The sequence below is a fragment of the Maudiozyma barnettii genome, assembly GCF_903064755.1.
Source record: "Maudiozyma barnettii strain CLIB 1767 genome assembly, contig: KABA2_03, whole genome shotgun sequence".
Taxonomy (NCBI): domain Eukaryota; kingdom Fungi; phylum Ascomycota; class Saccharomycetes; order Saccharomycetales; family Saccharomycetaceae; genus Maudiozyma; species Maudiozyma barnettii.
In genome coordinates this window covers 1,347,544-1,368,313 of record NW_024545240.1, presented here as the reverse complement: position 1 = coordinate 1,368,313, position 20,770 = coordinate 1,347,544, and the positions used below count along the sequence as shown (strand labels likewise).

The window sequence follows — 20,770 nt, the reverse complement described above, 5'->3', positions numbered from 1 at the left end:
AATTTTTTATTATATATCTATGTATGTATACATTCTTTATAGTTATTGTAGAGAAACTGTTGGGAAAAAATTAAGATAATAATTAGTACATCTTACATCTCATCAGTACAGTCAACTTCTTGAAACATAACTACTTTTCTCTAAATAAAATGAACAAATAGAACGTGAAAAAAGTTTTTATTAATATTAAAATTATTTAAACGTTATATATTATTTAAAAAAGTTGTTAAAGAATTTTGTTTTAAAATTAGGATTAGGATTAGGATTAATAATAATATTTTTATTATTTGAAAGATAAGTCATTAAAATTTTTTTGAATTAAGACGAAAAGAAAAAATAAAGATCATTAAGCTCATATACTTTATGAAATTGCTAAAAGGAAATTGTATCAATTATAATTGTTTCGCTTATAGCATTCTCTTGTACCATGGCTTATCGTCATGAGCCATAGCTTCAACATCGTAGTCGGCACCTCTCTTGGATGGTGGGACCCATTGAGCAGACTTCCATGGTAGGACACCTTCGACCCACATAGTGTTGACTTCTTCTAGAGATAGACCCTTGGTTTCTGGAATGAAGAAGAAAACGTATAACCATGAGAAACATAGACAACCCATGAAAACGTAACCGTAGTAGAAGTTAATGGCACCAGTGATAAATGGAGTGAAGAAACCTAGTAAGAAATTCCAGAACCAGTTAGCAGCAATAGCCAAAGACATACCCTTAGCCTTGATTCTCAATGGGAAAGATTCAGAAACAATAACGTAAGCAGTTGGAGCCCAGGTAGTAGCGAAACAGAAAATGAAGAAACAAGTGAAACAAATCATACAGTTACCAGCACCCTTAGAAGAGATATCCTTGTGGTCTGGACCTTCTGGCCATAGCTCAGTAACACCGACAGAAGCGAAGATAACGAAACAACAGATCATACCAGCAGCACCCCATAATAGACAGGTTCTTCTACCGAATCTTTCAGTTAAGTATAAAGCTGGGAAAGTGGAAGCAAAATTGACAATACCGATAACAACAGAGGTTTCGAAACCATCATTCATACCGACAGCTTGGAAAATAGTAGTACCGTAGAAGAAGAAATAGTTAGCACCAGTCAATTGTTGTAAACTTTGAATCATAACACCCATGATAACTCTGTGTAAGATCTTACCTTCTGGGTTGAATAATTCACCCCAGGAAGCGGAACCAGCAGCTCTTTCAGCTTCAACACCGGCAGTCAAGAATTCGACTTCGGCAATAACAGATGGATCATCGACACTCAATTTGTTAGATCTAGCAACGGACTTCTTAGCTTCTTCGAATTGACCGATTTCAATTAAGAAACGTGGAGATTCTGGAACGAAGAACATAGCAGCAATCATGAATAAAGCCCAAGCGAAACCTAGACCCAATGGAACTCTCCATTGGACAGAGTTATCATAGTTTCTGGTACCGTAGTTAGTACAGTAACCTAAGAAAATACCTAGAGTAATCATCAATTGGTAACAAGAGACTAAAGTACCTCTGACATGCTTTGGAGAAACTTCAGAAATCAATAATGGAGAGTAGACAGCAATACCACCAACACCCATACCGGAGATAATTCTACCGATGAAGTATTGGTACCATTTGTCAATGGAAGCAATGGAAATAATTAAACCGATAACGTAAACAATGGTAACAAAGACTAAAGCCTTTCTTCTACCGTAAATATCACCAAGTCTGGACCAAAGCAAACCACCGATGGCACAACCAATATTGAAAATAGCTAATAATAGACCAGTTCTGACCTTGGACAAGTAGTAAGTACCGTCCTTTCTCTTTTGACCGAATCTTCTTAGATAATCGGTTTGGTTAACGAAACCAGAAATGGTACCAGTATCCCAACCGTAGACATAACCACCGAAGGCGACCATTAGACATAGGATGGAGACAGTAACGTAAGCGGAAGCTGGCTTCTTTGGCATTTCAGCGGCGACAATATCACCGTCACCACCGAATTCCTTAGCTTCCTCATCATCATTCTTTTGAGATGGAGCAGACAAGACAGAATTGTTTTCTGAGTTGCTGTTAGATAGGGAAGGAGACAAATTGTTAGTTTGTTGCTGTGGGTCTTGGACCTCTGCAACAGGTTCTTGATTCATTGCGATTTGTTATAATAATAATGTATTAATATGATTACAAATCGTTGAGTTGATGATTTTTATTAGTAAATGTTAAGAAATAAATTAAAATATAAAGGAAAGATTTGAGAGAAGAGAGAAAACTTATTTTATGAACATTGATTGATGAGTTTATATATGTTTCCTTTGAGGATTGATTTTCATTCCCCCACCCCCACAACGATAACGACGGTACATGTGTTTACTCCAGAAAATAAATTTCAATTAGTTGTTTTAAAAAAAAAAAAGCAAGTTGATCCTGCAGTATGCAAACTATCATAATACTTTCCCCAGTTTTTCCAGCTAAGAAGTTTTCCATGTCTCCATGCTTTCCCCTCTCCACCCCTCTAAGTTGCATATCATAAAAAAATTTATTAGTGTTGTTATTATTCAACTAACTTCAATTCACTTATCAAAAAATAAAGCAACCAAACACACGAAGATGCAAATCTCAGTCGAGATAAAAATAAAAAGCAAGAACAAAACCCTGTAGAATACCTGTTTCTAGTGACCATGAAATAAAAATAATTTAACGATCCGATCATTTGAGTGGTGTTTTTCGGTAAGCATAGGAAAAGTAACTTTACTTAGTTAACAAAAATGAAGATACATATTCCTCTTTTGGTAATTAAAGTTTTTGCTTCGTACGGTCAGCTCTCGGCCGGGACACAGACGTGTCCGCAACAGTTTTCTTTGTCAAATTCGACCAAATGGAAAATTAAAAAGAAATAATGCGAGAAAGGATTTGCTGCGGATCTCTCTGCTTTCTTTCTTTGAGCCAAGCCGTTTGTTCAAAGATGTTACCTCAGAATATGGAGGAGGGGATAAAATATGGAAAACTTTTCTTTATATTATATTATATTTAAAGGGCCCAGAGCCCCTTTCACGATATTTCTACAATGTATTCACTGGACCCGGGGCTTGTTGTTCCGAAGGTACCCACAGGAAACACCTAGACAATAAGGCGAAGCAAACCCTAGAAGCGTTTCAGTTGTGAGGGGTAGTGCTTGCGGAGCATTGCCCTCCGTGGAGTCTCATACGAAGCTGAAAAAGCAAAATCTTTTTTCTCGAATAATTATGATGGGTAAGCATTTATCGTTTAAGGTGCAGGACATCGCCCCCCTTCCCCCCATTCGGCTAACAATGCTCCGCTACGCCACTAACCTGAAAGAGATTGCATTGATAATGTTAAATAGTAATTTTCATGATACCACGCCGCACTGCAACTACATTACAAATATGTTTACATATGCACAGTCTGTGGAAGGGGGGAACATTTGCTAATGAAAATTTTGTTTCTGTCTCCATTTCACCCACTCCCTTTCAAACGTCTCTGCCACCTCCTTACTGTTTCCCCTCCCCCGCCAGCCGACATAATCAAAGTAGTCTATTCCCACGAAGATTTTAGACCAACATTATGAAACTTTTTGTTGATGTTTTTGCCAAATGGCGTTGTGTGCTCCGAATTAACGTTTGTTTGTTGTTTTGACCAGCTAACAACGTTAAGGTAGGTTACCACTATTACATTTGATACGTACTACACTGGTGCGGGGGTGGGGGTGGGGAGAGACAGGTATACAGAGACACCAAACTTTCAGATGAATGAGATAGATCAAGAAGGAGAAGAAGTGGTGGAGTGGTAGTATTTCTTGGGAAGTTGTTTTTAGAACATGCGGCTACGCGAGGGAGAGAGGAGGGAGAAGAAAACTGAAAGGAAACCTTTACAGAACGTTCGTATGGCGGAGGAAATGGGGTAAGAGAGAAGGAATGGTAGTGTTACATACACCATGTAAGTTACGTATTATACATGAGTTATTACCGGATCAGGTCAAGATTATGATACTTTTGGAACAAGGAGAGAAGGACATGGTACTGGCACTGGCACTGACGCCGGGGTGGGGAAAGGAAGGGACAACAGTTCTCCGAGCCAACTGAAAACATTCTCTCTCCCTTCGGTCCTCCTCCCCACTATAAATTTAAAAAAAAACGGAGAATGGGATGTGCCCTCATTGCTGTGGAAGGCCCGCGACGTATGGCATTAAACGCCAAAAATAGTTTATGTTCATCGCGGGGAATGGGAAGGTTGGAGTTCAGCGGCTAACCTACAAAGCCGCGGTTTGTATGTACAACTACAGTAGAATAAGAGATAGAAAACGGTTTGTTGGTTTTTCAAGCATGTTTATTCCAGTTCTCTCGCCCTTTCTTGTAATCCGGCGTTGCTGGAGCTGTTGCTCGGAGATCTGTCCCATTCTGTCGAATCTCCTCGTCTTTACTTCCCCCTCCCACTGTTCATCATCGCAAACGATGTGGGGTCGCTCGGAACATATACGTAGAGCCCCACTACTGTTAGTTACTCCCTCGTGTTCGGTGCAAATTGGGAGAATATTCCGTTAGAAGGGGGTTGTGTGGTGTGGCGACGGCCTATTTGCTCTTTCTACAATATATTGCCTATTGATTGCGCTGTTACGCCGAGTAAAAAAAGTATGCGGGGCGACAGTAACAGCGTGTTCGTGTTGCTAGACGTTTAACAGTCGGCTAACGGAGTTGTGTGAGTTGTTGATTTGGATGGGTGTTGGTTTTCTCAGTAGGCATCAGATTGGTCTCTATGAGGACGTCCACCGAAGAATTGCAAGGATTTTATGATTGCCTGGGGGAGGTCGTGATTTCTTGAGGAATATGGGATGTCCAACAAACACGGAATATCATATATACATTTGGGTTGTTTGTTACGTGGACTTCGCACTATTTTTTCTTAGCGGAAGTTTGATTCGTTTTTGCAACGTTGGAAGTACCAAATGTTAGATCAAGTCTTGAAAACCCCTGGTACGCTAATTCAACTCTACTGGTTGGGGTGTGTTCCATCTGTCACATATAAATTTTCTTGTTGATAAGTTACTTCAATTGTGTTGGGATGAAAACAACCACACAACCTCTGTTTCATATACAAAAGTAAGACGGAACAAATCGTACTGTTTGGTCTCTGTCTTCCTTTTCTTAAAACAAGAGTATTACGGTAGCGTTGTTGTAGCCTGTGCAAAACCGGTTTCTCATAGAACTTCCTGGGAATGGTAAATCGTGGGACATGGCTACGGAGATGTATTATGTGTATTCCTAAAATATTCAATTGAGTTATGTTACTTACGACTCTCGAAATATTCTATTGATGAGAATTTCTTGTGAACTTGGTAGTTAACTCTTCTGAAGGTGTGCCGAGTTATTTGCTACGTTTCGCCAATACTTTGCACTGGCGTCAGCTGTTGGGAATACCATACCATACCTTATGTAGAAACGCTGACATCCTTCTCCCACATTCGGTTCACTAATTTGTCACTCTAGTAGGAAAGAAAGAAACCCACCCCTGCGCAGAATCGCTTTCCCCCGGGCTAGGTTAGGTAGGTGGCTCACCCTCCCAGCGAACTAGAGACGCAACAGTCTGGGCAGTAGAAACGTTCTGGCAACATCCCAGAACGTTTCCTGTGACTGAAGAACTCGGGCACTTTGCGATTTTGAGGATTTTCTGGTCTAAAATGTTGGGAAAACACCATAATTTGGAGAGATGGCACTCCACTGGACACTAGAAACAGACAAGAAACAAACCAGCAACTATATATGTGTGTTACTCCCACTGCATAAGAGCGGGCCGTTGGCTGCTCGGAGACTACGTGCTCGTGCTGGGTGTTTCGCTCCAAATTGGGTGGACGAGCACACAACAACAACACCCACGCACCCTTTGGCCAAATTTTGACTGATGTGAAAAGTACTAAAATATATAGAATACGATGCAAATGAACATCGGAAACATATTAGCAACAAACGAGCAACATACATTATTAAGTCGTTGCCTCTAGTATTATTTAGCCAGTTAAAGCACTAGCTGCAATGGCGCTAATTCCTTATTATACAGGTGTGTTAGGACCACTTTCTGCTGTGTATTAAGTGCAACAGATACTTAATATGTTGTGCAAGCTAATTATGTGCTATATACTAAGAGATACGAGTTCTGAATAACGAATAGAAGATCTATGAAAGTATTGCAATTTGCGTTCGTTCATTGACTGCGGCACAACGAGATAAAAAATAGGAGCCCCAAGACTATTTGGACCTGATATTTAACGCTTCATTAATAAATCATCACTTCTCTTAGGCTTCTATGAATCTAGTATATACTTATCAAATTACCTTTTCTTAAGTTTAAGTAACCTCTAATTGATGCACATCTTTGTTTTTCCAATTGGGTACCAGAAATTCGCGACCAAGAAATGTTGCAAAACAAGAGCATTCAATTTTAGTAATAGTACCAGGTTCATCCTTATAGATGCCGCCGCTTGTTCCTGATATTTGTCAGTTGTACTTTCTAAACCTGTTTTGGTATCCATAGCTAATAGTCAACCCTTAAAGGGAAACCAAACCGTTAATTTAATTTTTGACACAATTATCATTATCTGGCTAGTTCCGCGGGAGAACAGGAAACTAGTTGTTCCCATGGGGCGCGCAAGTAGACATTGTGGAGCGGCCCAGCAATAAGGGGATCTTCCATCATTAATCCGTTCGAACATTACGTAATGCAATAATGATGAACACTGCAAAAGAAAAATGTATATAAACAATGCATTAAGAGTATAAATCCAACAACCATTCCCTGATAAATACTAAAACAACAAAGTTTTAAATTACACAACAATGTCTCTATCGATCAATGCCAAACAATGGGTGCTGAAAACACGCACCGAGCCAGGCCATCCTTTCAATATGGATTCTTCAAGCCCTGAAGCTTCTTTCGAGCTTAAAGAGCTAACATTGAAAGAAAATTCCCTTCAGGATGGTGACATCCTAATTGAGACTATTTACCTGTCTAACGATCCAGCTCAGAAATTCTGGATCATTTCGGCTGATAAAAATTATGCTGCTGGTGTCGCTCCAGGTGAGCCAATCCCAGCTAGAGGACTAGGAAAAGTGCTTGCTTCCAATAATGACAAGTTTCCAGTAGGTGCCCTAATATCTGCTCAAACGAACTGGTCTACACATACTATTATTCGTAAAGAACAGTTAGGTGTTGCTCGTGTTCTACCCATGGAAGGTGTAGAACATCTATGGTGGTATCTTTCGGTTCTTGGGGGTACAGCTGTAACTGCCTATTTTATCTTTTATAGATATGCGGATTTACAAGATTGTGAACCAGATTCCCATGGTAAAACATTTTTGATCTCGGGTGCAGCAGGTGCAGTTGGCTCAATGTGTGTGCAGATTGCAGCTAACGTATTTAAGGCAAAGAAGATCATTGCCATTGCTGGTGGACCTCAAAAGGTTAAATTTGTTGAATCCTTAGCTCCATCAGTTGTTGTTGGCGTAGACTATAAGGATCCAAAATTCAGTGAAAATTTATTGAAGGCAGCTGGTGGAGAAAATACAGTTGATTATTTCATCGATAACGTCGGTGGGAAAATCCTTGATTTAGGGTGTAGTCTAATGAAACCCCAATCTACTATTATAGCTTGTGGGTCAATTAGTGGGTATAACGATCCTTCTCAATTAGTTTTTAAAAACTATGTTAGTGTCATTACCAAAAGACTAACCATAAAGGGTCTCCTATTAATGGATAATTACGAAAAATTCCCAGAAGCTTATGCCCATTTAACACAATGGATTAAAGATGGTAAAATCGACAAGGATACCTCCGCAACCATTGTAGATGCTACTAGTGATAAGTTTAATAATGTTCCAGCTATATGGGATGGACTTTTCCACGGTAAGAATACAGGTAAGTTGATTACTAAAGTTAATGAAGAATGAGTAAACTAGTGTCTTCAATTTTTAATTATATTTGCTAAATAAAAATATGTAATAATATTTATTAATATTACAGAAAACATTGTTGAAGTATTTATTTTTATATTTGTTACTTCTACATTGAATTTTTAACAAATTTAATATTTTGTTTGACTTTGGTAACAATATTGAAATGTCTCAATCACCCTATCTCGGTAAACAAAAATATAAAAGTGATAAAAAATTACATAATAAAAAATGTGGTTACACTACTAAATAAAAACGATAAAGTTAATTAAACTATATGCATATATATACACACATAATTTTACAAATATTTAGCCTTCTTTATATACTGCTGAGTACTAAAAGTATAATATATCATAATGCACAACACTAAACCAACTGGAATTAATATCATTTTCAAATTTGAGATTACGTCATCGATGTGTGTGTCATGTAAACCTAATTCACCTACTTTCATAGTGGTTTCCCTTAATTTTTCTTGTTCTTCTAATAAGTTTTCCAAATTGCTATTAATCTTTAAGAAATCGTTAAATTCTTTTTTATCCTTTGTGATTGGATCTTTTGAAGAATCGTCGTTTTCGGTAAATGTATTTAAGATATGATCCATGAACTTCATTAAACCCTCTTGAGTTTGAATAACAGCATCTAACCTTTGATCTAGAGGTCTAATGTCGTTAACTAGTATATTCCCCTCGACTTTATCCAACTTCTGGAATAAATCGTAATTACTAACTTCATCATTTCTTTCTGCATCAAACCTCTTTTTATCAATCAATTTTGTTTCTCCAGTCTTACTATCTCTCATCTGGGTGACAATTTGAGGTTGTGGCATTGACTTAATGTTTGGGATCTTAGACGCATCATTAGCACCACTGAAGGAATTAAATTTTAAGATTTCGAAGGATTCTTTATTGTTGTCACCATTATCAGCAGTAACACCGATTTTAAAACTGGCTCTCGATCCAGCTCCAACAAGTTTCACTTTTCTAGTTTGGAAACAAATTCGATTATCAATTTGCACTTTTAATAGATGATTATCATCAATATCATAAGTGACCCTTAAAGTCGATGGGACTGAAGCTTCCTGGTAACCAATTAAACATGATCCCAAAGTATTTTCATCCATAGAGGCCTTTGACAAAGGGCTGGAACCGTCACTCAGTTGAGCACGTAATGCTTCACCATATGGACCAGAGTTACCAATTAATAACTGTAACCCAGTGAATTGAGAAGGTCCATTATACAATTTTTTATCATTTTTATTAGACATTGCAGAATCTATGATCCAAAAGGCAAGACCACCTGAGGAAAACCCACGGTAATCAAAACTTCTAAAAGTCCATTCAAAGGAAAAAGATCCTTCCATTTCAAAAGGAGATTTCAACCATAATCCACCTTTTGAGCTTGGTTTTGGTGTTAGGATGATTCTACCTTCATTCAATGTTGTGGACCCATCTGTTGCGAAAGTTGACGGAATTGAATTCAAATTGTATATCTGTGACATGGACATTTCTTTTAATAGTAAACCATTGTCATTACTGGGTATTACATGACCATTCACCGTCTGTGAGTTTAGCCATAACGATATAGACAACAGCGCGATCCAAAACGTATTATACATTGGGAAAAAGCAAGGTTGGGATGGAGATAAAAAAATATGAGAAAAAGGAAACGTTAAAATGTCGTTACTTTACGTAAAGGAGTTGCTTGAATTTTCTCTTAATATATCTCTTTTTTTGTGTGTTCTATTTCTTTAATCCCAACCTCTGTTAAACTTAATGTATGACGATGTCTATTAATATTTCAAAGGAAATTCAATTGTTTCAAGTAATAAAGCGAGGTGAAAAATCACCTGCGACGGGCTGTGCAATTGAAGCTATAGAGATTGAATGAATAAATTATGAATATGATATAAAATGATGGTACTTAATGTTATTTAAATGATTATGGATTGTGACTGAGGGGAGGGATCGATTCTATCCACTGATATGCATAAAAAAAGTGAATAGTATCGAAATGCAAAAAAGAATTGGTTTTAAAAAAAAAAAATGAAAGTTATGCTTCATAAATCTAAATCGATATCGCTTCTATCTTCGGAGTATAATTGATCTTCGAACAACATCTTTGGTTTCAATTTCTGGGAGTTTCTAGAGAGTCTACGTTGTTTAACTTTTTCACCTCTCTTGTTTACGTATGTGATATATTTATCCAAATCCGGTTCTTCTTCCATCAATTGCATTTTTCTTAATACACGAGTCTCCTTTGATGGGACTCCGCTTGACATGAAAGGGTTTTCCATTGTCTCCTTCGATATAAACTGAGACTCAGCATTATCTTCGATATCAGAATCGTTAGCAGTCTCTGCGTAGTCTTTATTATACCATTCCTTTGACAATTCAAAATTCGTTATCTTTTCATTTGGAGTATTGAATGTCTCACTATCTGTTATACTTGTAGGTTGTTGTTTTGGAGTACTTGGAGGTAATAAAATTCCAGGAACATTTAATTTCTTTCTAGCTGGTTCATCTGAATTATTAGCACTAGTATTATCTTGAAGGGATTGATGATCTGTTGGGAATAATACTCGACTCACACTATTTAAAGTTCCTTTCTTCCCCGTAATCGATAATCGTCTCATAGGAGTATATTCTGGTGACTTCAACCCATTAAATGGTGAATTAATAGCGGTCTTTGCGTTCTCTTGAGGTGGTTGCAAAAAAGGTCCATTCTTAAACACCAATTTGTTAGCATTACCCATACCATTTGCCTGAGGTTGGGAGGACAACTGATTACGAACGTTCAACGAACCGTTCTTATGCACTGTGGAGGGGGTCATTGGTCCTCCCAGTTCATTGCCTTTGTTTGGTGTAGCCGGAAACAACAACTGTTTCTTTGGCAAATCTTCTGTAGGTTCCATATTTGACCATCTAGACCTTGGAGGCGTTGCTGGATTATTACTCATAGTAGAAGCAACAAAGTATATTTATATATATATATGTATGTGTGTGTGTGTGTGATGTTATTGAGAAAGGCTCTAAAACAAAAAAAAGAAAGTTTAGTCTAGTCTCTCTTGGATCTCTCTAGTATTGCAACGGTGATTTTTTCTAGTGAAATAACCAAATCAAAAGAAAAAAAAAAGGTCTGCTAATTATATGTCGTTGGTAGACTAGTTTTTCGATACGACATTATTTCTAGCAACCCAAAATACAAAACTCCCACTCACCATCTCTATATATAACCTTCTACTTCTTCCAGACAAAAAAATATTGAGATGACTGGGTCCCTGAACCAACTACCAACGTTTGCAATCCCATTAATTCCAGTTGCAGTTTCTCCCTCTTCGGAAAGTCCAGCATTATGTCCCCCCAAACCCCCAAAAACGAAGCACGTCGCGAAAAAAACCCAGCCAGTTCGTTTTTACATGAAATTTTGGCGTTTGGCGCTGGTGGGCGGATTATCGTGTTGCACGGCTGGGAACGGTTATATTTTGATGGATTTCTTTCTTTGGTTGAAGAACAAGAAGGCATTAAAGAGGGCTGAAAGTTATAATTTGGAACCGTTGGAGGTCGGTTACGTTTGATCGATGATTAAGGAGATCAACGGTTTGCCTGATTCGGAGTGGTGAGCAAGATGGTATGTGCTAGTGGTACTGTTTTATTTTTCTTTGCTTCCTTTTTTATTTTACTAACTTAATTCCTGAATAGAATGCCTTATATAATCATGCTGTGAAACAAAAGAGTCAATTACAAAGAGACCTCCATCGATTTGAGAAGAATCCACAGACTGCCCCGATTTCTTTACAAGGGTCGATTTCTGCTACGTTGGTTTCCTTTGAGAAGACTGTAGCTCAATATGCGGATTATTTGACTAATCAACCTATATTGAATGATCAAGAAGATGATATAAATAAAGAGAAAAACCAAAGTCGATTGGTGTCTCTAAGAGAAGAGCTAGATCATTTGCAGACAAGCTTTAAAGATTTGAAAAAATTGTATAATGAAGCTAATTCTAATACAAATCAAAGAAACCAGTTGTTTGGCTCAACAACTACTTCAGAAAACCCTTATAATGATATGGATACAATGATGAATCAAAGGAGGACTGCTGGTTCAAATGCAGGGGAACAACGTCAACAGCAACAGAATATGTCATATAGGGATGGCCTACAAAATGAAAACTCGGTGTTTCAAAGAGGTAACTCACAATTGGATTATATCTTGGAAATGGGTCAAAACTCATTAAATGATATCATTGAACAAAATCACATCTTAGATACTGTACAGGATAAATTGACTAAATCGTTGAGGACGTTGAACGTCTCGGAGGGAACCATTCAATCTGTCAATAGTCGTCTGTTCAAGGATAAACTTATCTTTTGGATTGGTTTAATTCTAATGTTTTTAGGAATGTATTTCATATTGAAATGGTTACGATAAATTTGTATAAATTTATATAGAAATAGGAACGATAAACTTGTTGTTATTATCTTATTATATGGACATGAAATTTTTGTATGTGTTTTTATTTGATTTTATTTACGTTTCCAGTACATACAACTGGAATCTTTACCAATACTAACACTTTGTTTGGTTGGATCGATTTTAAATGTTGACAACGTACTTAAATCCTCATTTTCTAAATATTGTTTTCCTGGTTCAATCAATAAAGGTAACTGTTCAGGTTTATTAAATTTATACTTGGATTTTTGCCAATTACCTATCTGCCCTACATTGTTCAACCCCCAACTCTCTAGATCACCATTACTCATTTCACATATGACATGATTAGAATTCTTATTACCGATCCATTTTTGAATTTGTCCATCAATTTTAATTCTTTGTGGTTGAAATTGAGAATTTCTAAATGATCCATCACCTAATTCTCCATTAGATCCATTACCCATCGAAAAATATTTTTGTTCACCAAGTGCATTGGATATGCTCACATATGTTGTCTCTTTGTTACAACAAACATCAACACATCGTAAATCAAACTTGAGACCCATCGACGGTAAGATACGAACTTCACTATTCGCATTTTTCTTTTCACTCCTAGATGGATTGTCATTAAAATATGGAATAAAGCTTGTCATCGATAATTGTTTTGGATATGGCATGATTTCATTCTCATACGAAATATTAAAACCTAATTGACCAAATCGATTCCAACCAAATGTGAAAAAATGGCCCTGAGAATCAATAGCCACAGTATGATAATCACCACATGCAACCTTCACAATCTTTCTAAAATCTATACCTTGTGTGGAAGAAATCGATTTATTCAATAATTCAATTTCATACAATTTGTTTAAGTCAGGGTATTTAGAGTATTGAGAAAGTGATGGTATACCAAATTGACCTCTGGATTTTTCTGGGCTTGTTATAAGTTCGTCCTTAGCAAGACCAGTTGAACAAGAATATGCCTTCGACGCATCAGATAATAAAACTAAATGGTTAGAACCGGTATCAAAATCCACAATTTTTCTTTCACTTATTCTTTTATCAAATGCCTTACTAGTATCAATCTTTAAACCATATGCTTGATATTCATTAATTTTACTCAATTTTGGTAGGAATCTTACTCGTTTACGACTTTCGAAATATTGGGATAGTGAATTTAAATTTTCCAATGGCATGATTAATATTTCACCTTTATTATTTAACCCATATAAAATATTGTTAGATTCTTTAACTTTGGTCAATTGTTGACCCATTAAAATATTAGCTATTTCATTATTATTTTGATCCCAATTCAACAAATTACCTTTTTGGTCAACAATCAAGTTTTTCTTTTTATCAATTAAACATACATCTCTAAGGATCATTTGATCAAATTGTTCAATTCTCTTTGGAATCGATGCCCATTCAGTTTCATTTGTGCATTCGCCCCATACATACAAACCAGGTTCACTGGAGGTTAATTGATCCAACGGCACAACGGGTTTAACTTTAGACAATTTACCATTTTTTCTCTTACTGTTCTTATTTTTCTTTTTCTTTTGCATCGAACCCTCACTAATAGATGCCCACTCAAGTTCTTCTATAAGTTTATTTTGTTTTTGTTTCTTATCATAAATATAATACGAACCTGTCAAAGTCAGTCCTAATAAAGCAATAAAAATTATGCTCCCCTTTTGCAATTTCTTCATTCTTTCCAGAGTGAGTTCTTTAGAACTATCAGGTGCATCTTCATTCCCTAAGAATGGTAAGTTCACTCTTTTACTTTTGAATTCATTATTATTGATCCCCTTGGCCAGGATCTCAGCGTCATCATATTTCGGTTCATTAATCAGGGATCTTCTAAAGACTGATGAACGGTTTGCAACAGGAATAAGTTTGTGGCTTATAGTAACTGTACGACTCCTAGCAAGCTTCAACATTTTCTGTCAATTTCTTGATCCACTCTTGCTCCGTGGTTCAGCCTCTTGACGTAAATATTTCCCCCCTGTTAACTTTTTAAGTCTTAAGAGTTATATGAAATTAATTAACTGCAAACAAGATACTGAAGAAGTCCGTTAAAAAAAATCTACAGAAGATGATAATAGTAAACTAACTATATTCTTGTTTAAAAAAAGGCTAAAGCCATCAAATCATATAATTGAATAAAAAAGGTAAATAATATATAAAAAGAAATATATAAATATCTAAGATAAAATAATTAAAATGAGTTGTTGATTTAAGCTTGGTTAGTGAAGTATTCTGGGAATTCTCTGTAGTTAGCTTCTAGAGAACCCTTTCTGGACAAGAACTTAACGAAAGCACCGTCATCCTTGACTTCACCGGCGTCTCTTCTCTTGACGTATTCGGCTCTGTCCAAGTTGGTGAAACCCCATTTCTTGGAGATAATGATCTTTTGTTGACCTGGGAACTTGTATCTAGCTCTTCTTAGACCTTCAATAACGACGGCCTTGTTGTTGTCCTTAGTTCTGACAGAGAAGATAATTTGACCAATATCAACTCTAGCAGCTAGACCGTGAGGCTTACCCCAAGCACCTCTCATACCTTGTTGCAGTCTATCGGCACCGGCACAGGAAAGCATCTTGTTGATTCTTAGAACGTGGAAAGGATGGACTCTGACTCTCAAGTGGAAGGATTCTCTACCAGAGATGGTGGTGACGTACTTGTTAGCACAAATACGGGCGGCTTCTAAAGCTTCAGAAGACAATTGTTCCAATTCGTTGGAAACTAAGTGGACACACAATGGGAATTCATCGACAGTGGCCTTCTTCTTACCTAGATCGTAAATTCTGATCTTAGAGTCTGGAACAGCTCTGTTGTATCTAGACTTTGGATAAGGCTTGTTCTTTTGGTATCTGTAACATCTAGCTGGTCTTCTAGCCATTTTGAATGATTTAATATGTTAGTGATGGTGTCTTTTTATTGATAAGAAGTAAAAGAAATATAGATAGTACGAATATAAAATCGGAGTGACAAATACTATAAGAACGTAAAGATGGTCAACGTTTATATACTAAACCGCTTCGAACGCCACCATGATTACAAAGAAATTGAATCTATCAAAAAGTTCTTTCCCATTACAAATCCATTCATTCATTACCTGATTGATATTGAGCGATGGATGTCTCTGCATCGAAAAATTCCTTCAAAGTTCGCCGTCATTATTACTAATGGAAAGAAAGATATCAAACCGCCTGAATTTTCTGTTTGTGCATTTTTGCATTTTGTTCGTGTCTTGTTCAGTTCCGTGCTTCCGTCTGTGTTTTGAGAAGTGCGGCACACAGAACATGCCGCAGGTCCCACAAATATAAACTTATCCGTCAAGTTCCGACGATCCAACCATAATTTCCGTTTGAAATCAAAAAAATCAAAAAAAGTTTCAATAAATTGCGTGGGTGTACAGATGTTATGTATGGTGGGTGCACGGATGCAATTTCTTAAATAAAAGTAGTCACACCAAAGCCACGTGACTTTGAAAATTTTTTCTTCTAAAATTTTTTGGAAGTTTCAATCTCATCTCATCTCATCTCATCACCGAGGGAAAGAGCTAGAATATTTGCATGACTTATCTTTAGAGTTCCATAAAAGAAGAAAACCTTCAGGATCCACTGTATTTATTTGGTTGCACTCAACTCATAAACACTGAAACAAATAAAAAGAATAGTAGTAGCAATGGGTAGATATTCTGTAAAAAGATATAAGACGAAACGGAGAACGAAGGATCTGGACTTGATTTACGATGACCTTTCATCTCAGGATAAGATACAGAAACTATTAAACCAACCTCTGGATGAAACTAAGGCGGGCCTGGGACAACACTACTGTATCCATTGTGCGAAGTACTGCGAAACTGCAATGGCTCTAAAGACACATTTGAAAACTAAAGTTCATAAAAGAAGAGTTAAAGAACTGAAAGGTGTTCCTTATACTCAGGAAGTTGCGAATGCCGCTGCCGGTGTGAATTTGAATAAGTTTTTGAATAGAGTCGAACAAATTAAGAATAGTGTGGGCCCATCAAAAGATAATAATGAAGTATTGTTGAAAGATCATTTAGATGTGACGTTAAAGGATATCAAGTCTACAGAGCCTGCTTTACCTTGGGCTGATGGCCAACAAGAAACAAATGAAAATAATGCAGAAAATAATCAAACTCCTCAAGTTGAAAATGCTACAAACGGTACATTTATGGGGTAAATGTATACACCAATAGATTCAAATAATTTCAAATATTTTTTTAATCTTTTCTTTTACCATTTTTGAAACGATATTCCAACCATTTCTTTTTTGACACAAACTCAATAATATATATATTTATATAAATGCATACACCATTATCCTTCTACAACGTTTTCCTAAGTTCAATGCTATTACCATCTGTAAAATAATAATGTACGTGATAGAAAATATTTCCATAGTTTCAATAAAGTTTCTTTTAATATATATGTATCTCATATGTTATTTGTAAAAATATATACTCATTTTAAGCTTGCCCAAAATCAGTATGTCCTGTACTCTCTGCATGTTTCGCTATCTCTCTTTCACCCATAAACGTCTTATGACATATGTTACAAACGATATTAGCCTTTTGAGAATTGAAAGATTTACCTCCCTTTTTCATCTTTGTAGCGATTTCTAAAGAACAAGCAAGAACCATTTGACAGAATGCTTCATCGGTCTTAACATTAAATACTGTCTTCTTTGTTGTCGATTCAATAGCATCATAATGGACACCACTAAACAATATGATTATAAATTCATCATATTTATCCTCATTAAATTTTTCAAATTTTAGTGCATCAATATCCAAAACGTATACAGCCACATTTAATACTTTGGAAAGAATAGCAATCTCAATACCACCACCCCATGAATCCTTTTGAAGGATCCAATCCATATACAATCGTGGTGCTTTACCAAGGATTGCCTCATTATATGTCTCTTTATCTTGCATGATTTCTTTTGCTACACGCTCTCTTAAACCTTTCGAAAGGGATATATCCTTATACATACAGTACGATATGGCATGGAATAAACATGAATTATCATCTGGGACAACATGTTGTTGCAAAATCCATTTAACTCCATCATCTGCAACAAATGAACTTTGATTATCCTTCAATGCAACCTCCCCATTATTCTGTTTATTCTGTGGAGAAATATTACTCATATCATTGTCATTCTTTAATGTCACTCCGATCTTCTCACCTGATGATAATCCAATATCCTCTAATGGTCTGACTATACTTTCATCGTTTATTTTCACCGTTTGAGGAGGATAACCAAACCTTACAGAGATGACATTATCCATATCTATCCCAAAAGTTTCTGCTATCTCCTGTAACAGTTCACCTAATAACTTTTCATTACCATCAACAGAAACAACTTTGTCTCCTTTACCACTGACATTCACTTTAAACCTCATTTTGATTTTCGTATTTATGTAATTTTGTTACGTGTGGTGTATGTTCTATCTCCTTATTGCACTATATCTCAAGGTGTGTTCTTAAAGGTGTTGAAATTTTAACACCCTTTAAAAAAATAATGAGAGGCAGTGCACCAGATGATGCCCTTTATTGGATGAGACAAAAAATCCTAATGCATTAAAATTTTTTCTATAAAACTAATTAAAAGCAAATATATAAAGATATGGATATGCCACGTTTAAATACTGTAGTTAAAGTAACTTAAAATGGAAGATATTTCATTCATCTACCTCATGCGATGCAAGCAATCTCGTCAACTTATCGAGAATCTTCTCTGATAATTCTGGAGAATTTTTGTTCTTGTGAGCATTAGATGTAATACCTAGTAATGACCTTAGTGACTGTAGAAACATATGTTGCTGATCGTGGGATTTTAACATGTCGCTCCTAACAGGTGTTTCGAACAATGCCTCAGTTGTAGCTTCAATTCCGTCTGTATTATAGAGTTGAAATTCAATTAGTTTGTTCATCTTTTTGTTTATACTCCACAAAGCATATAACAAAATCAGAAACAATATAATATTTAGTACAAAGAGTATTGTCATCACTGAAGGGCTGGTGAATATTGAATTCGAAGTTGCAGTTGGTTCATTATTTTGGGAGGTTACAATAACGCTCTCTGTGTCTGGAGAATTACCCTTTGATATTGAAGGAGAATTTTCTCTTGTCTTCGAAGTTGAAATAGTTTTATCAATCACCATGTAATCTAGGATTGTATGCTCTTCAACATAGTTTTCAATCAAATTAATGAAATCTATTGTTGATGAGACTAATCCACTCTTACAACTAGACTCTACCATATTTTTGATCCAAGAGGAACCAGTCCATTCTACCCAAAATGATAACTGAAGTTTGCATCTTGTAGAATCATGCCATTGGATAATATATCTTGTCTTAGTTGAAAAATTCGTTCCACTAGGTACATTTGGAGTTCTAGTTGTATTAATTAGTTCAATATAATCATTTATATCGTAATGCACAATTTGTTCCTCTACATTACATTTCGTAGTACTGGGACCAACAGGGAAATGTAATTGCTTTTGATATGAATACTCTCTTGTTTTCTGACCAGAATCATTAATTTGGAATTTGCCAATATCTGTGAAGTTTGATGAATCTTGTTTCTTCAAGAATTCGTGTAAAAATGTCGGTTTAGTTTCATTAAACACGAAATCAAAGAGCATCCCAGGCGCACAGGACAGTTCAATATCAGCCAGGAGATACTCATCTACAGACCTTGTGGGGATATTACTAGTGAGTTTTGAATTATTGTAAAGTGGACCGGCATAGTCAATCAGTAAATAATCCGAAGCACTCTCGTTTAACTTGTAAATAGGTACTTTGATATCTTTAACTGTGGTATCATCATCCTCGTCAGCATCTACAGATATCCCACTTGAGTTAGAGGAAGTCTCGTCTATAGATCTTATTATATTCTCAATGTCTTCATCATCGTTTCTGGTATTCTTTGTAGCTTCAAGACTAGTTAAAAGTTTAATACTTGATTTACCAATGGGGTTAGTCTCAGCCCCAGCTACTATTGAAGATTTTTGAATCACAGGAGGATTCAATCCAACCGAATAGTTCAATAGATCTGTTCCTTTTTTACTATCATCTGTATAAAGCACAGGATCTACTTCTTTATAATTATTGACAAGCATTTTTAGAGTTTGGAATGTTGTTTCTAAGTTCTGGAACCCGTTAAATCTAGTCATACCAAGGGAAGTCTCTACACATATTTCATCATCATATATCGAATTCTGTTTATTCGTCGTCAAAGATCTTATTTCCCTAACAGGTATTTGTATTTGGGCTAACCAGTCCAATACTGTTGAATTAAAACACAAATGATCCTCTGTGACGTAAAGTTTACCCTTATATGGGTAATTTCTATGTAAATTGCAATCGAAAAGCTTTACGAGCTTCTCTTGCAAGGGGATCAGTTTAAATAATGTATGGAAATCCCTGTCATCAATTTGTGATGCATATGTAAACCCTGCAGATGATTCTTCTGGACTAATATCTGTCTCGGAATCCTTTGCGAATTTATTAAAGTTAAACGAAGACATGATATTATCAAAGAATGAAGAGTTAGTTTCACTTAGGGATCCAAACTGTCTATTCTTCAACGGTGATTCCAGGGGAGTACCAGGACTTGTCGTTATTGCCATGGATTTCAAATCATTTATAGAATCATTAGTTGGATCGTTCGCAATCATCGACACAGAAGTAACATCTGATATGTGAGGATCCGCTGGAGTAGATTTCATACAACGAGGCATTGATAAATCTATAGAAGAGTCTGAACCTCGCTTATTATGATGGTGACCCCATTGAATTGTTTGTGAGTGAATACTCACTTTACTGGAAGTTGTACCGTCACTAGATCTCTCATTCTGATCTCGTTTATTACTGTCACTAGGTTGCACAGAAGAAATCTTAATACTACCGCCATTAGTAGAGCTCTGTCTTGACATCTTACTCAGTTACAGATACATGCACAGCAAATGCCACCAATTATTGAAAAAGTTGGGCTGATCTCTCAATTGTAAAATCTGACTTGCTCGTTTAGAGTCGTTACAAAGCATTAATCACCCTTATATGTTGTACTTTGCCATAAATCAAAAATTCCATGTGTGCGTTACCCTCACGGTTAATTTTCTCCGTTTTCCACTATTTTTTCAGATATTGACAGTTCGCTAAGAATACTAATAATAATGATAGTAGTAATTAATGGTAATTGCATATATAAAAACTGATTAGTTAATAGGAAGAACGATAAAAGTCACCTATTTTACTGAACAAACAGATTGTTTAAACCAGATATCAAGTGATTGAGACAACCGTTACGCTTAAGTGGGTGTGCTGAACTAAAGGTTTGCTT

General features: G+C 36.2%; 10 protein-coding genes across 10 annotated transcripts; 3 read left to right on the top strand and 7 right to left on the bottom strand.

Moving 5' to 3' along the window:
* Positions 1 to 407: 407 nt before the first annotated feature.
* Positions 408 to 2,135, bottom strand: GAL2 (galactose permease GAL2; the record flags this gene model as incomplete). Its single annotated transcript, XM_041550067.1, has 1 exon — positions 408 to 2,135. One exon carries the CDS (start codon positions 2,133 to 2,135, stop codon positions 408 to 410), a length of 1,728 nt encoding a protein of 575 aa, XP_041406001.1.
* A 4,698-nt stretch (positions 2,136 to 6,833) lies between these two features.
* Positions 6,834 to 7,943, top strand: KABA2_03S13816 (uncharacterized protein; the record flags this gene model as incomplete). Its single annotated transcript, XM_041550066.1, has 1 exon — positions 6,834 to 7,943. One exon carries the CDS (start codon positions 6,834 to 6,836, stop codon positions 7,941 to 7,943), a length of 1,110 nt encoding a protein of 369 aa, XP_041406000.1.
* Positions 7,944 to 8,247: 304 nt separating this feature from the next.
* Positions 8,248 to 9,567, bottom strand: EMP46 (Emp46p; the record flags this gene model as incomplete). The annotated part of the gene is made up of 1 exon (XM_041550065.1): positions 8,248 to 9,567. One exon carries the CDS (start codon positions 9,565 to 9,567, stop codon positions 8,248 to 8,250), a length of 1,320 nt encoding a protein of 439 aa, XP_041405999.1.
* A 441-nt stretch (positions 9,568 to 10,008) lies between these two features.
* On the bottom strand, positions 10,009 to 10,908 carry SIC1 (cyclin-dependent protein serine/threonine kinase inhibiting protein SIC1; the record flags this gene model as incomplete). Its single annotated transcript, XM_041550064.1, has 1 exon — positions 10,009 to 10,908. The coding sequence occupies one exon, from the start codon at positions 10,906 to 10,908 to the stop codon at positions 10,009 to 10,011; it is 900 nt and encodes a 299-aa protein (XP_041405998.1).
* Positions 10,909 to 11,576: 668 nt separating this feature from the next.
* Positions 11,577 to 12,382, top strand: BOS1 (Bos1p; the record flags this gene model as incomplete). Its single annotated transcript, XM_041550063.1, has 2 exons — positions 11,577 to 11,579; positions 11,651 to 12,382. The coding sequence occupies 2 exons, from the start codon at positions 11,577 to 11,579 to the stop codon at positions 12,380 to 12,382; spliced, it is 735 nt and encodes a 244-aa protein (XP_041405997.1).
* A 95-nt stretch (positions 12,383 to 12,477) lies between these two features.
* FMP25 (Fmp25p) lies at positions 12,478 to 14,325 on the bottom strand (the record flags this gene model as incomplete). The annotated part of the gene is made up of 1 exon (XM_041550062.1): positions 12,478 to 14,325. The coding sequence occupies one exon, from the start codon at positions 14,323 to 14,325 to the stop codon at positions 12,478 to 12,480; it is 1,848 nt and encodes a 615-aa protein (XP_041405996.1).
* Positions 14,326 to 14,621: 296 nt separating this feature from the next.
* Positions 14,622 to 15,287, bottom strand: RPL10 (60S ribosomal protein uL16; the record flags this gene model as incomplete). The annotated part of the gene is made up of 1 exon (XM_041550061.1): positions 14,622 to 15,287. The coding sequence occupies one exon, from the start codon at positions 15,285 to 15,287 to the stop codon at positions 14,622 to 14,624; it is 666 nt and encodes a 221-aa protein (XP_041405995.1).
* Positions 15,288 to 16,075: 788 nt separating this feature from the next.
* BUD20 (Bud20p) lies at positions 16,076 to 16,597 on the top strand (the record flags this gene model as incomplete). Its single annotated transcript, XM_041550060.1, has 1 exon — positions 16,076 to 16,597. The coding sequence occupies one exon, from the start codon at positions 16,076 to 16,078 to the stop codon at positions 16,595 to 16,597; it is 522 nt and encodes a 173-aa protein (XP_041405994.1).
* Positions 16,598 to 16,883: 286 nt separating this feature from the next.
* Positions 16,884 to 17,825, bottom strand: OTU1 (ubiquitin-specific protease OTU1; the record flags this gene model as incomplete). Its single annotated transcript, XM_041550059.1, has 1 exon — positions 16,884 to 17,825. The coding sequence occupies one exon, from the start codon at positions 17,823 to 17,825 to the stop codon at positions 16,884 to 16,886; it is 942 nt and encodes a 313-aa protein (XP_041405993.1).
* A 279-nt stretch (positions 17,826 to 18,104) lies between these two features.
* Positions 18,105 to 20,363, bottom strand: LAM6 (Lam6p; the record flags this gene model as incomplete). The annotated part of the gene is made up of 1 exon (XM_041550058.1): positions 18,105 to 20,363. One exon carries the CDS (start codon positions 20,361 to 20,363, stop codon positions 18,105 to 18,107), a length of 2,259 nt encoding a protein of 752 aa, XP_041405992.1.
* Between the last annotated feature and the right edge of the window lie 407 nt (positions 20,364 to 20,770).